Source organism: Pseudopodoces humilis, chromosome 7 (assembly GCF_049639895.1).
Source record: "Pseudopodoces humilis isolate 2021_Gansu_Grassland_sample_001 chromosome 7, ASM4963989v1, whole genome shotgun sequence".
NCBI classification, from domain to species: domain Eukaryota; kingdom Metazoa; phylum Chordata; class Aves; order Passeriformes; family Paridae; genus Pseudopodoces; species Pseudopodoces humilis.
The window spans coordinates 14,111,153-14,125,855 of NC_142206.1; the positions used below are offsets into that span (position 1 = coordinate 14,111,153).

Sequence of the window (14,703 nt, forward strand, 5' to 3'; positions counted from 1 at the left end):
ATGTATGTTATGAAATGTGACTTGCCCTCTATAAATCCTACAACAAAGTATTTAATAATGCTAGTTATGTGCTGTAATAGCTAACTTGCTGTAAATACAAGGCCTGTTTTAGAGAGAATTTTTAGCTGAAACTAAAATATCAAGATGCACTAAGTATAGGCACACTGCATAGAGGTATTTGTCAATTTCTAAGTTTTGATACAGAGCACTTTCAGTTCTTTTTAATCTTGGCATTTTAATTAACTGAATCACATTCAGAAACATGGTGCAAAACTGCAAATTAAATTCATTTTTATGAAAAAGTTTTTTACAAAACCATCTTTTTACCTTAAGTCAGTTTTGCACATGATACTACAGACTATTTTAACATCAATTTACTCTAATCCATTTCCATCAGTAGAATTAATTTTCTGGAGTGTCCTGATTCACTCATAATGAGTTGCTGTTGAGTTGAACTTGAGCTCATGTGCTTTGCTGGCCTGAAAGATCATGACATGGGCCCTGGGGCTGGAAAATGCTGAGCAACTGCTGCTGTACGCTCAAATCCCATGTGTGCCACTGAATGCATCTGCTTGGTAGCTCCTACAATCAGACTGAGGTTACTGTACAATAACATCTTTCCTTTTTATGCTACAAACACAAACGTTTGATCTACCATTTTTGGTTGAGTAAATAGGAGGAGATTAAAGAGTTGTGTTAACATTGTAATAGTAAACTGAACCGTAAGTAGATGAGAGGTAGGTAATTACACTTTGCTTCCAGTGATGTTTTGGCTGGGCACAAAGTTTAATTTTTCCAGTGATATTTGCTTACATTACTCATGGCAGAAACTTAGAAGTCATGAGCAGGGTTTGTTACTAGTTTGTGTGTTAAGTGGGTAGATAGGATTTCATGTTTCTAAACTTGTAACTGAGGAGACAGGAGCAATCTAAGTTACCAAGCAGAGTTTTGCCTCCATTATAAATAGAACTAATTCTATAGCAGTATTTGTGCCTATTAGATTTTTATTTTAAAAAAACCCACAAAAAAAAATCAGGTAAGAATGAAAATCCAAATACTTTTTAAAATTTTATTTTAGATCTTTATTTTAAATACAACCTTTTATTAACACTGGAACATTTCAAATTTTAGGGTTTGTTTTTAAGTAAACAGCCATTTTTTTTGAGCATAACTTGGAATGATTCATATTACAGAGATGCTAATAATAGCAAATGACATAAAAGTCAGCATAGAAAATTAAGGTCAGGTGAACTTGTGAACATTAGGAATTGTCAAAAAGAAGTGGACAAGTTGCTAAGAAAGGTGGCTGTGGCTCAGCAGAACCTCATGGTCTGTCAGTGATAAAATAGTAAAAATCTTCATTAAATGGTACTAACTACTGTTGAAATCCTAATTTCATTTTTGAAAACCATGAAGAAGAAATTAAAAAATTGCAGGGAAGAAAATGCTTCTTTGATGTTCAAGAAAGTGTAACACATTGGAGGTGGGAAATATCTCTTAATATATTGTCTTTGGCAAAGTATTACCTGTGCTCCTACAAGGGGTTTCTGCTGTATTGTAGTGTGTTGATGTGCTCAGTCCCAGTTGGGTGAGAGAACTGTGGGCTCAGCTGGCACATCAGCTGGAGCCACTGTCACCCAGGACATAAGTCACCATTTTGGAAAGGATTTGCTGTGTCACCAAACAGGAGACAAATGCTGGTAGACTTGACAAGGAGGCACATGGTCATTCCACATGCCATGAGGAGTCCTTTTGAGGAACACATGCCTGGTACCAGAAGCTTGATTCATTGTCTGTAAACTGTGTATCATTGTTTTGTGATGAGGGAACTCTGCTGTTGCACAGGCTACTGTAAGCTCATGTTACTGGTTGCTGGAGGGGGAATTTAAGTATTAAAAAAATGGGAAGCATGTGGTGGAGGTGGCTGAACAGACCAAGTGACCTCAGCCTCATGTGGCTTCCCCTCAAGGCCCTTCATCATCTTCATTGCTCCTTTGGGTGCTCTCTAACAGCTGAATGTCCTTCTTTATAACATGGTGACCAGAACTGCACAAAGAACTTGAGGTGAGGCTGCACCAGTGCAGAACAGGTGTTTTTGTGCTTTTTTTTGTCTTGTTTTACAGTGGATTGATCCTTGGGATGCTGAGGCATTCCAGAACTTAGGTTGACAATAGTGAAAACTTTAAATGGGATGAATTACTGAACTGATGTTTTTTTAATATTCTAAAGAATTTTCCCACAATTCATAACAAAGCACAGGTATCATCATACCTTATGGGTTTACAGAGGCATCCTGAAAACTTTCTGAGAAAAAGAAAACCAATTCATACAAATACTCTAACTCTTGCTGTGGTGATTTGATGTGCTCTTTAGTGTAGTTTGCACACTAAAAGCGCTGGTACAGCTTGGCCAGGCATACTCAATTCTCTAAAATCCCTTGACTGGAAAATTAAATGTCCATTGGTTCCACACCTCATTGGAAGCAATTTCTTATGACCAGGTTCACAGATTCTTCTGTTATATTTCTTTTTGTAGCAGTGGAGACAAAATTTGCAAACAAGCATGACTTCATTCTTGACTGAAGGCTGCATTTATGAAGCACTCAACAAATGCTATGCATTTGTTGGAGATTCACCCTAAATCCTGCCAAGGCATGCAACAACACCAAACTCCATGAGCTTAGTCTGTAGGAAAGCTTGAGGAAAATGTGTCTGTCATTTCATGAAAGTCTAGGTTCATTAGGGGAATGGGAGATGGTACGTTAATCCCAACACTTGAAAATGTTAATTCATGACCACCGTTCTGCTAAATTGAGAAACTATCATTCTTCATCAGGTTACAGACTGTTTTCTGCAAGCTTGTACTGTTATTGTGTTTGAAAATTACTCTGTGATTAAAGGTGAGTTCTGTGGCTGGAGCCAAAAGCTATGGGTTTGTCTTCATACTTAATCTAGGGTAGTCTAATGAATGAGATTTTCCAGATTCAGCTTGGATTTATTTACTGTTATCGCTGTTTTTGGTGATTGCCCGTGCCAACAGGTCTCTGATATGCTTTGTCTTATTGCCATATGTCTTCTTTTTATCCTTAAACCTTCTATTTCTGCTATGTATTTTCTTTGGTCCTTAAACCTTACTGCTCAACCAATCCGTGCATACAAAACCTCATACATCAGTCACCAAAATGTATGGAAAAAATTCCCTTCCTCCATTAGCTTTGTGTAGCTTATGGTGTCACTAGAAGGGGTCACAGAAAAATTCAATTACCTGTACTTAATTTCTTATAAGAACATAATAAATGCATATTCTACTGTCATAAGAATTGCATTTTTTAAAGCAGTAACAGATTACATTCCTGGATAAAGTGAAATGTGAAAGGGGTAACACTAGATGGCAACATACACACCCTTTTGTCTGATTTCTATGTTTAAGAGAATTATTTGTATTTTAAGTGAAGTCATTAATGGTTAATTATGACAGAGATAATTACTTGTAAGTGCAGATTCCCTAAACTGCAGAAAAAAAAATTCTCAGTACCTTCATGGAAAATTTGACTGTCTTCAGGAAGATGTAGCAGAGCTACTCCTTGCACCTCAGTCAAGCAAATATCAGGAAAACTTAAAAAATACTTAAAAAAATTAAAAATTGAAATTATTTTTAAGTAGTTAGCATTTTCCTTCTGGTGTTTAATGTAAACATTGTTTAAGAGCAGTTACTCTTTATAGGCTCTGCACAACATTGCTCTGAGCTCAGGTTGACCAGTTTAGAGAGGATTCAGATATGATGATGGGTGTCTTCGGCAAGCATAATTGGACAGGAAATGTCACTGCCCTCCTGCCTGCTTCTAGAAGAGCTGGGCTGGGCTGTCACCGTGCAGGACTGAAATCCAGACATATCATGTAGATCTTGCAGGTGTTGGAAGAACCACTGGGCTAATCCAGCATTGTGCAGGAAACTGCTCTGCGTGGAGACAGGGGAGGGCTGGAGTGCATTTGAATTTGTGTTGCTATTCTGTGACTTGAAAGGCTTTCAATAAACACTGTGTGTAGATGCTACAGTGAATGTAAGGCATGCCTCTTAGTAGTATGTGTCTGCGTGGGTTTCAAGAAATGTAAGAAATAATGGATCTTTGTTGTTTTTCAGATGTCAAATTTAAGCTTCTGTCCCGTTCTACGTGTGAGTGGCGTTATGATGCCTGCACAAGCCCTTGTTTCAAGACATGCAGGGACCCTTTGGGAAAAAACTGTCAGACAGTACCAAAGTAAGTGTCTGTATTTTTATGGAAAAGTGTTTAATTTAGGCGAGACACTTAAGCAGGATAGTAGGAATACAAGGGCCCAAATGTACACGTAATGTATCAGGACTGTGGTTTTGGGTAAGGAGGTAAGCTAAAGAGGAAAGAAATGGAATAAAACCTGCTGCTGCAGCCACATTAACATAACATTTCAGCCTTTAGTGTACTGTCAGGTTCTGGAATAACTGCTATATTTGTAACTTTAATTTTGGGAGTATTATAGAGTATTAATAAAGAGAAGTTATCACAACTTTGTTTCAAACAGTTGTGCCCTTGCTTTTCCATTATGTCATTGCAACAGCTATATCTGGCCTTGCTTTTTCCTGCAAAGTGGAATCTGTGCTAAATCTGGTAAAACTGACACTCAGATTTTGACATGTAAAAATATTGTGTGTTTCTTATAGCAATAGTTTTCACTCTTGAACCTGTGACTTCATTTCAAAAGCTGAGTGTCACAGAGTCCATGCTTTCTCTTAGATCTGAGTGGGAATAGAAGTCATGTAATGGCATTTTGAAGGAGTACACTGAGGCAAACCAGACTGTCTGCTTAAACATACGTTATATATAGATTTTTCTTCCAGAAGCTGAATGCTCGATCCAGAAGATACTATTCAACTAGTTAATATTAACTGTTTTTCTTTTAGAGTGGAAGGTTGCATCCCTGCCTGTCCTCTCAACATGTTGCTGGATGAACTCACTCAAAGATGCGTGTATTTTGAAGACTGTATGTCTGAAAACTTATATATATATATCTCATATATTAGACTTAGCTTAATTAATTAGTTCTTTAGTCATAATTTCAGTATCAATGCCTACATTTGTGACCTTAGTAATGTGAACCTTGAGCTCACTAAACATACATTTTAGTTAAAACAATTTAATTCCTCAAATATGAGACAAATTTTAAATTAAGAAAGATGTTCTTTATGTCCTTTCTTCATAAAACATTTCAGTAACATTAGATGTCAAGCAAATGATTTAACAAATTTATTTTTTAATTTGTCTATGAATTTTAGAAGTTCAAAGGCAATTGAAAAGATCAGTCTGCTGGCTCCATCACTATAACTATTCATGAATTTCAGGCTGTTTTCTTGTGTTTGGTTTCAGGCATTGAACCTGCAGATGACAGTCCACCTTTGCTTCATAGCATTCAGACCCCAGCAGTTCCACTTTTAACACCAAGTGCAAGTTTGGCAATTATCAGTGGACAGGTAACTTCATTTCCTGTACCTGAAGCAAAGGACACAGAAACAACACTTGCTACAAAATTGCAACTCACTTCAACTACAGGGAAACCAGAATTTTTGGCTGTTGCATCAAATGAAACACTTCCAGCCATAACTTTATTGCCAAGTATTTCTTTGCAGTCGACAGAAGTGACATCTGGGAGAAGCACTACAGCAATGACTGGGACAACAGAATCTAATGTAAGCTTGTCTGCTTCTGTTGATGTTTCTCCTGTGTTTCCATCTACTGTCAGTTCAGAAACTTCCACAAGAATACAGCTGATCAGTAGTGGCCCCACTAAGCTGCTGAGGGCTACAGAACCTCAGACAGCAACTGCTACACGTGCAGTGACTACAAGAACAGAATCAGAGAGCAAACCAATTGCTACTTCTGTTTTTACTGGGACACCACTTGTACTTAGAACAACAGAAATGCCAGTTAAAACTAAAGTAATGGAGTTGTTGGAAATGGCCACAAGAACACTTCCCACAAAAGAAGCACAAGTAAAACCAGAAGGACTTACAATGTTTACTCCCAGTTCATCTGAGTCAGTAACAGAAAAAACTACTGTATATGTGCCACAATTTTCTACATCGCCTCTGGATGTGCCTTCATATACACCACCAGTAAACCTAACAGGAACTTCAGAAGGGACAAAAATAAGTGTAGAACAGTTTTTCACTGCAGTAGCTAATGTTACAGTGACATCATTTTCTCCTATACTCACTACTTCATCTTTGTTAAAGCCAGCGTCTTCAGCAACAACAGAAGCAGCAGCTGTTTTAACCAAACAGACTGTGAAGACTACATTTTCACCAGCATCCATGACACCTATTTCATTAGGAAAGACAACTACAGAACCTCCTCTTGGAATGGTTCAACACCTGACTGGTACTCCAGAGGTTCTTTTCACTACGACTCTAGGTCCAAAGATGGCAACTCTACATACCCAAGAGAGATCATCAGAAACAACTTTATCATTTACAACTCATAAAAAGGAAATCCCAAAAATAACATCTCATGTGGAGCATACGTCAAGTTCCTATTTCCCACCCTATTCACCACATCCTAGTTCCAGTACTGAAAAATCCTTCATTCTTTCTACAAAGAGACCTGCAGTGTCTGCTCATACTCCTGCTTCTCCAGCTTCAGGTGAACTAAAAAAAACATTTAAAACTGTTTCAACTACAGGATATCCCTTACACACAGTTCTAAACACAACCGACTTCCTGACTACATCATACACTAAATATCCTGTCATGGCTGAGACTATCAGTGTGACACCTTTGCCTGTTAAGGTAACATCCAAAATAACATCCCCTCTTGAATTAGAAACAAAGTCAACTTTGTTTTCTGGAAAAATATCTACTGAATACAAGTCAGTTCTGGTTTCAAGTACAGTGAAGACAAGCACTCCAGTATATTCAGGTAGTGTTGCCACAACCGCAATGAAAACCAAAGAAAGCACCACAGCTCCTTTTATAGCTACAGAAAGAGAATCACCTCAAAGAACATCCATCACTGGATCTCCACATTCTCACCTTAGTGTGACTGAAACCACATTGCTGTCAACACAGCCTGATAAATCACAAGTAGAAAGTATTACTGCCATCTCTACTAGAAAGCAATCTGCTTTGACTTTTTCACCATCAAGTTCTCTAATATCTTTAAACATTTCTCTTTCTTCCCTACCCTCAGATGGAAAAGAAGCATCACTGACAACCCCCAGTTCCATGCATACAACCCCTGGAATGACCTCTTTATACCCAAGAACAACTGTATCAAAATCTATGTTAACAACAGAAAAGACCTCTCCAGTCCCAACTTTCTCTATTTTATCTAATATATTAGAACATTCAAGTTCAATAACAACAGTACCAGATGAAAAATCACTAGTGAATATCACTGATGCCACATTCTCCCCAGCCTCTGAATTCAGCAGTCAGTTCATAACAACCAAAAAAATAATGTCGGGCAAAGAAAAGTCCTCTCTGTCCCCTTCTGTTGCACTTCCAGTAACAAAGTCTTCTTACTCTTTCTCCACCTCTCTGTATCTAGGAGATAAATTAGTTTCTTCACCTTCTTTAACACAACTGGTACCAGAGTTAACAACCGCACCAAAATATTCAGTAGAAACTAAAATGGTTTCTACAGCATTAAAACCTGCAGTCCAAAGCCTAACAGAAGCAGTGAAACTTCCAGCAGCTGCAACTCAGCCATCCCTGCCTCTATCTTCAGCAGGCCCCTTCTCCTTGCAGACATCTTCAGGAGCTAAACTTTCAGTACAGGCCACAAGGACCACTGTTATACCACCTTCTTCCACTCAGAAGACTACAGAACTTGGTCGTCAGGCCTCTGAACCTTCATTGACAAGCCAAGTTCACCAGCATCCTGCAGAATCTCTAACCAAATCCCCTGGTCAGCCACAACCTGTCTTCAGCACAACTGAAGCTACAGCAGAATTGACTTCCTTTTACCCCTTAAAGACCTCACTACCTGAAGGCATTCATTCAAGTATGTTACCTACCTTGGTAGGTCCTACCAAAATTATTTTACCAACTCAAAAATACTTGCATTTAACTGATTCAGTCACACAGACACTTGTATCAAGAACTTCTTTTTCACAGCCTACAGTCCCAGCTAGAACAACAGCTGACTTGATTTTTGGCACCAAATTTCCCCTGTTCTCACCAGAACTGCTTGCCACTTCCTCTTTAACTAAAATTACAAAAGAACCATCTCCTTTGCTTCCCACGCAAAAGGCAGCTACAGATCTAAAATTCACACATCAGGGCTCATTTACTAAATCCCTTGATTCAAGACAAACACTTGAAGCATCACTTTCACCAGACTCCAAGTCAACCTCTTCAATGGTTTTGCTACCAGGAAGGACAGAAATTCCTGTTGCATTGGGATCCACACAAAGGAGAAGTGGTACAGAGAAAACTGTGGTGTCGCCTAAGCAGGTCATGCCTTCAGCCACCACCTACAGTTCCATGAACATAGCAAGGACAGACTTGTCGACTGGGGACCATCCATCAGTTGCAGCTGCAGCCTCTCCAGCGATGAGCAGTGCTGGGAAAAACGTCAGTATTGCATCAGCAGCTTCAGAGAAAGCAGCAGCAATAGTCACAGAGCCCATCTCCAGCTCTCTTTCCGTTACTTCAGAAGCAAAAGGAGCCATGCCCCTGGACACAGTAAAGTCTGAAGAGTCAGAATTAGCAACAGGATTCCAATCTGTCCTTACTCAGGGTGTTACTGTTACACCTCAGACATTTTACCCTCCTTATTTCACAAACACAGCTTCACTTATGTCCACTGTATATTCACCTGCTGAATCAAAACCACTTTCTTCTATACCTCCATCATCTGTCAGTACTAATCAAACTGCAAAATTTGAAATAACATCTGAGATACAAACACCTTCTGTGAGTTCACTGCTAATGATATCTGATCGTCCAAATGACACTGCAGCTCCATCAGTTTCCTCATTTACTTCTTTATCTACCAAACCACTTCATGGCTTTACTACTGCATTTTCTGATGGGCTGGCAGTAGCTGAATCCATGTCAGGAGCTGCAGCATCACCTTTTATGTTGTCTCGAGAAACAGCAACTCTTCAAACTTGTACAGTGAGTAGATATAAATAATTACTGCCTGCTTTGGAATATGCCTTAGTTACTTTTACGCGCTGATTAAAAAATTAGATTGTGAGCCATGTGCTGATCTTTAGGATTTAAAGTATCTGTAGCGAATAAGGGAGCCCAATTATGTTATCCATCTGAAACCTTGGAGGACTTCAGTATGCATATCATCTTTTTTCCAAATGTTATGCTACACTGGATTTTAGGCCTCAGTTTTCTGAGTGTGACTGTTACAAGAATGGGTTTCTTGGCAAAATACGTTGTTTCATAACATCCAGTGTCAGTGTTTTGTCATGTTGCCCTCCTTAAAGCACATCTTCCCAGACACCCCTATTATTATTCTTGCTTGTTTCCTTCCAAATTTTCCCTTCCCAACTTTTTTCATTGTATAGTTATAAATATAGTTATAAATTCAGTTATAAATTCAGCTGCTCTCATCTTTACTATAGGATAACAGTGTTAATCTGTGGTCAGAATGGTCAGGTTTACAAAGGTGCTCTTTGCTTGTAGCTTCCATCGGCATCATGGGGATCAATAAGTATTCTGTGCCTGAAGGATGTGAACCCCTTTTTCATCAAAAACTATACAGTATTGTGATACTGACTTGGTATGAATGGTAACCACTGTCTTTTGTTGAATCTCCCTTAGCCAATCACAGAGAGTGAGTGCATAAAACACATTTGTTTGGATGGACAACTGATCCAGGTTAATAAGTCACAGAACTGCCCATACAATGCTACTCAGCCCAGCTGTGGAGTTTTAGGATTTGCTACTCAAACAAATGGTGACAAATGCTGCCCAAAGTGGGAATGTGCATGTAAGTTTTAGTTCTGCAGCAGTTTTGAAGTGCATTCAGGTAACAATTTAATGCATGTGTAAGAAGCATAAGAACTGATACTTCTATAACATAGCATAGAAGTAGAAGATGCACATTTTTTGGGTTACTCATTCTCTAAGGAAATTTATAATTGTGGTTTTACATCCAGGGAAATAAAACAAAAATGCTCCTTTAACATACTCAGTGTTAGGTATCTGCAGTGGATATGTTTAGGTCTGACTTAGATGCATCTTGTCATCTCTCTAATCAGGGGATACCTAATCAATACAGATTTTTTGGTTCATTTTTTAACTACTTCAGGATGAAAAGATTCCCTAGACTGTTAACTACTTCTGTTAGCAGTTTGGGGACTCTGTATTGTACTCACTCCCATCCATTACCTAGAACTGGGCAGAAAAAATCCAAACCTTTAAGAAAATTCAGTTTCATCATAGCAAATAAAGTATGCAGAGATAAGCAATTGGAACTAATGCTTAGGCTTTAGAGTTTGAAATGACTTGGAGTAGAACTCCAAGCCCGCTGAAACACAAAAGCTTTAGCAATAAGGCTGAGGAAAAAATAAACTTTTCACCTGAGGAATAAGACTACAGGGGAACTGTGAATCTGGCATGATCTGCTGTCACTCATGGTTTTTCTTAGTTTGGGGTTTCTAAAAATTGCAAACCTTTGTTGGCAAGAGTTGTAAGGAAATAGCTGATTGCAAAGGTCTGTAGGTTGTCCCTCTGAAAATATGCAGGATTTGATTCTGCTGTCCGTTTACAAAGATGCACCAGTATCAAATATGTGCTGCATATATGAACCTCTTGGTAAGCTAGTTCATCTTATAAAATTTATTGGTTTGCCTTCATATTTTGTAAGATTTACCGGAATTCTAGAGTTAGAAAATACATTTTCTTTTTTTTTTCTTAGGTCGTTGCACCATTTTCTCTGATCTGAGTATTGTAACCTATGATGGAAATCATTTGGCTTTATTCAAAGAAGCATCCTACATTGTTAGTCAAACTCCAGATGAAACTATAACCATCCATGTCCTTGACTGTAGAATGGTAACTAACATTTATCAGCTAACAAAAGGTGTTTGGTACTGCTAATAAGATGTATCTGAAAGGCAAGAGCATAATAATACTTTATATTGTGGTTATTATTCACTTCTGTGAAATATCTATGAATTGTGCTTACATTTCACAGTACTTATGAACTGTATTGCAATCTAACACCTGTATAGACATAGCTGGAAGATGAGAGGTAGGTCCATGTTATCCTGTGGTATGTGTAATAAAGACAATGTGGTGAGATTTTAAGTGGATTTACATCATTACTCACTTGTGTGAGTGCTGTCTTTTAACAAATACCACCACAGTTGTACCAGTATACCACCAGTCTCTTTCAATGCAGGATTTTTATCTGTGTTCATATGGGCAAACTTGGACTGGAAACACCCATCTCAGAGCCATAAAAGACTGTAGGAATGCCAGACTGGATGGGACCACCCTGTGCATTCCAAGTTTCTGACACAGGAGTAAGAATGCCTAATGGGGATCCTGTCTAATGGGTAGTATGGGTTGGGTTTTGTCATGAAAAGATCATTTCTTGTGAGCCTTTTCAAAATTCCTTTTAACTCCAGCCTCTCCTGTGAAAGCTAGGCAATTTGATGTCTTTATGTCCGTTGCAAATATTGGTCTCAGGTTTCATGTAATGGAAGTTAATTTCAGAAGCTGAGTATGACTGATATGAAGACAACGTGTTGGTGACTTTCAGATTTTTTTTCTTCTTGTATTCAATATTTTCTGTTTTATTTACCCTTATGTAGCTCAGGAAGTATGCATTTATTCCTGATCCATTACTTCTGTGCTGTACATGTCATACAGATTTGTCATTCCCAGTCTCACTCTTGCTGACCTTCAGATATGTAGTTCTTATTTTTTTGTCCAAACAGCTAGTCCACCATATTTTTTCTCCTGAAAACCTATATTTCTGTTTTAATTCCAAGAAGTTATGATATAGTATAGTTGTTGTAAACAATGAGGTCATAGTATTTTGTTTGTTTATCCAGATAAACTCTATAGTCTTGACTTGAAACTGTAATCAGCAGTGGTTTTCCTCTTTTAATAGTATAATGCCAAAACATCCTTAATGTCCCAGTACCTAAAACCAGTAAGCAGCCGATGTATTCAGATTTTGCACATCATGGCTGTGGGTGATGTATTTTTGCTTTCTCCACAGAGTAATTCAAGTTCTACTTCTTTGTGCCTGGCAATGTTGAACCTAACTTATGTATCAAATCAAATTATTATCAATCGTTTAAGCAGAAAAGTAAGTATTTTGAGGGGTTTTATTTTCCTTTAGGTGACACCTTATTTCTTCAGCCAGCTGCCTCCTTAGGTGGATACTGAGGAATAGAGTAGGACACCATAGGTTATGTGATTCATTGTTCCAATTTTGTAATTAAGTCAGTTTCTCCTGGTAAATTCAAAGAGCCAAACTCCGATCCAAGGGAAATTAACAAGGTAAATCTCAGAGCCAGGCACATTAATTGTACGGATACCTTTGGTATCTGTATTATCTTTATGGAGGAAAGACTGACTGCTTCTGAAATGACTTATGATTTAGATTCCTAAGCTGCCAAAAATCTGGCCTTAGTTCTTCTACCTGACAATTAACCTCTCTTCTGTGTGTCTTTTAGATAACAGTAAACTCAAGATCTGCTTGGCCTACTGTTAGAAAATATGGATACAAAGTTGAAGATTCAGGTTTCAAGTATGCGGTTGAGACCCCAACAAAAATCAGAATTCAGTGGTTTCACAACACAGGTGTAATGATTATTGAGTTGAATAGTACCAGAGAACCAGGAGCTTTGGGACTGTGTGGTAAGTATACAGTAGTGCAAGAAATAAAGGCTTTCAGATGCTAGGGAGACACATTTTCCTAATTATATAAATTGTTTATGCAGGGTCTGTCCCAAAAAATTATTGCAGATCACTTGAAATTTTAAAATGCTATTAAAATTAATCTATTACTGATTTTGCTTATTGTTGAAATTATATTTGGTATTTATTCATGTCATCACTCTTTTCCCACCGTGTTGCTTCTGTCTGTAAGCTGTTTGAACCACAGGCATGATTGCAGTTATCAAACCCAAATAAGTAAGACAGTCCGTAATTTAAAATATGGTCATTTACAGATTTAGTGTTTGATATCCCTCTGAGAAGAAGTGGTACATGCTATTTTCAGTTTCTAAAGGTCAGAATTCCCAGGAAATGTAACTTTAGAGAACTAATCTTAGTTTAACTGTTGGAGAAAATATTTTGAGGGAATTTCTTAGTAATAATGCACTCTGTTAGGCCTGTTCAATAGTTTCTCCTGCTTTCTTTTTTTCTAAATAGTACAGCCTTGAATAAGCTGGTGGTGTTACAGCTTTTTGTGAGCATGTACTTGCTGATGTAAATCCCCACTGTGGTAGCTGCGTCTGTAAATTTATGCTGTAAATTGGAGCTGGAAATCAGGATTAAGGAGATCATATAATTACAGTGGATAACTTTCCAGTTTCAGAAAGGGCAAATGCCTGTAGCTCAGTATCAAATACCAGGAATAGCTCAGTCCAGTTTCCAGTCCTGCTGACAGATTTGTGCTTCTCACAAAGAGTGTTTGAATTTACACCATTTTGAAATTTGATTGTTATCTCTTATTTGTCCTAATTTCTTAGTTTTCAGTATTGTTCTCACTCTGTTTGGCTAATTGTTATTGTAATTGAATCAAACAGAAACAAGACAATAAGGGCAGTGGATATTTATAATAAGACTGATTCAAGTTATCCAGTGAATCTCTTTTGCCTTTACCTGTTTGATTACTGTGGTAGAGAGGATTTGGAACATTACATTCCTGGTTTGCAAGGCATTTTGACTAAATGACAACACACTTCTGTGGATGGTGTTGTAAGTACAACTTCTTCAGGGAATGTGCTGTGTATTTCTGTGACTGGGAGGTTCTCTGCATAAGTCTGCCTGCAGAGTGCTGCCTGGTGCCATGTAGAGCCTGCCCCAAATGAGCTCGTTGTACTTTATCTTTTCAGGGTGAATTACTCCAGCCTAAACTCCTTTCTGTGCTTTCTGTGTTATAGCAAATTCAAGCAGCATACTTTCTCAATAGCTTTTAGCTGAACTGCAGCATGGGCAGGTCTTGATTTCTCATGGGAAAGCATTTAGCATTTATTCATGGAAATGCTAAAACTGAAAAGACCATTACAGATTTGTAGCACAAGCATCCTTTGGAAGGGTTCAGAAACAACTGTATCTTTTACAGTGCAAGGATTGGGCAAATGTGGCAGCTGGTGAAGAGCAGGGATGGGAGATGAGGGATGTGGGAGGGGAACATGGGCATCTCTATAGCAAAACTGGTGAAGAGGATTTAAGGCATGTCAGTTCTAGTTGCAACTGAATCCTGCCAAGAAATATGTGAAGTTTTAATTTTGCTGTTTTAAACCTCCTTGTCAAAGTGTAAGAGAACTGAGAAAAGACGTCCTTGACATGATAGCAATCCTTTGAAGTTTTTCAGAATCATCACGTACTTCCTATCTGTGTTACAAATACAGACTCAAAAGGTTCAGTCTGACACAGTGTGGAAAGCAGTTTTACTCTCTGAATGCCTATTGCTGTATCACTGATTGTCATCAGGAATTGCTAAAAATGGTAAAACAGACCAGTTCT

At 38.1% G+C, this 14,703-nt stretch overlaps 1 protein-coding gene across 1 annotated transcript in view; it reads left to right on the forward strand.

The window, feature by feature from the left end:
• Positions 1-14,703, forward strand: part of OTOG (otogelin) — a 96,237-nt gene that overhangs the window by 64,234 nt on the left and 17,300 nt on the right. Inside the window, exons 34-40 of the mRNA XM_088057510.1 lie at positions 4,141-4,258; positions 4,936-5,015; positions 5,399-9,150; positions 9,811-9,979; positions 10,910-11,046; positions 12,224-12,313; positions 12,684-12,867. Coding sequence (XP_087913636.1) covers positions 4,141-4,258; positions 4,936-5,015; positions 5,399-9,150; positions 9,811-9,979; positions 10,910-11,046; positions 12,224-12,313; positions 12,684-12,867 — 4,530 coding nt within the window. The remainder of the gene's footprint in view (positions 1-4,140; positions 4,259-4,935; positions 5,016-5,398; positions 9,151-9,810; positions 9,980-10,909; positions 11,047-12,223; positions 12,314-12,683; positions 12,868-14,703) is intronic.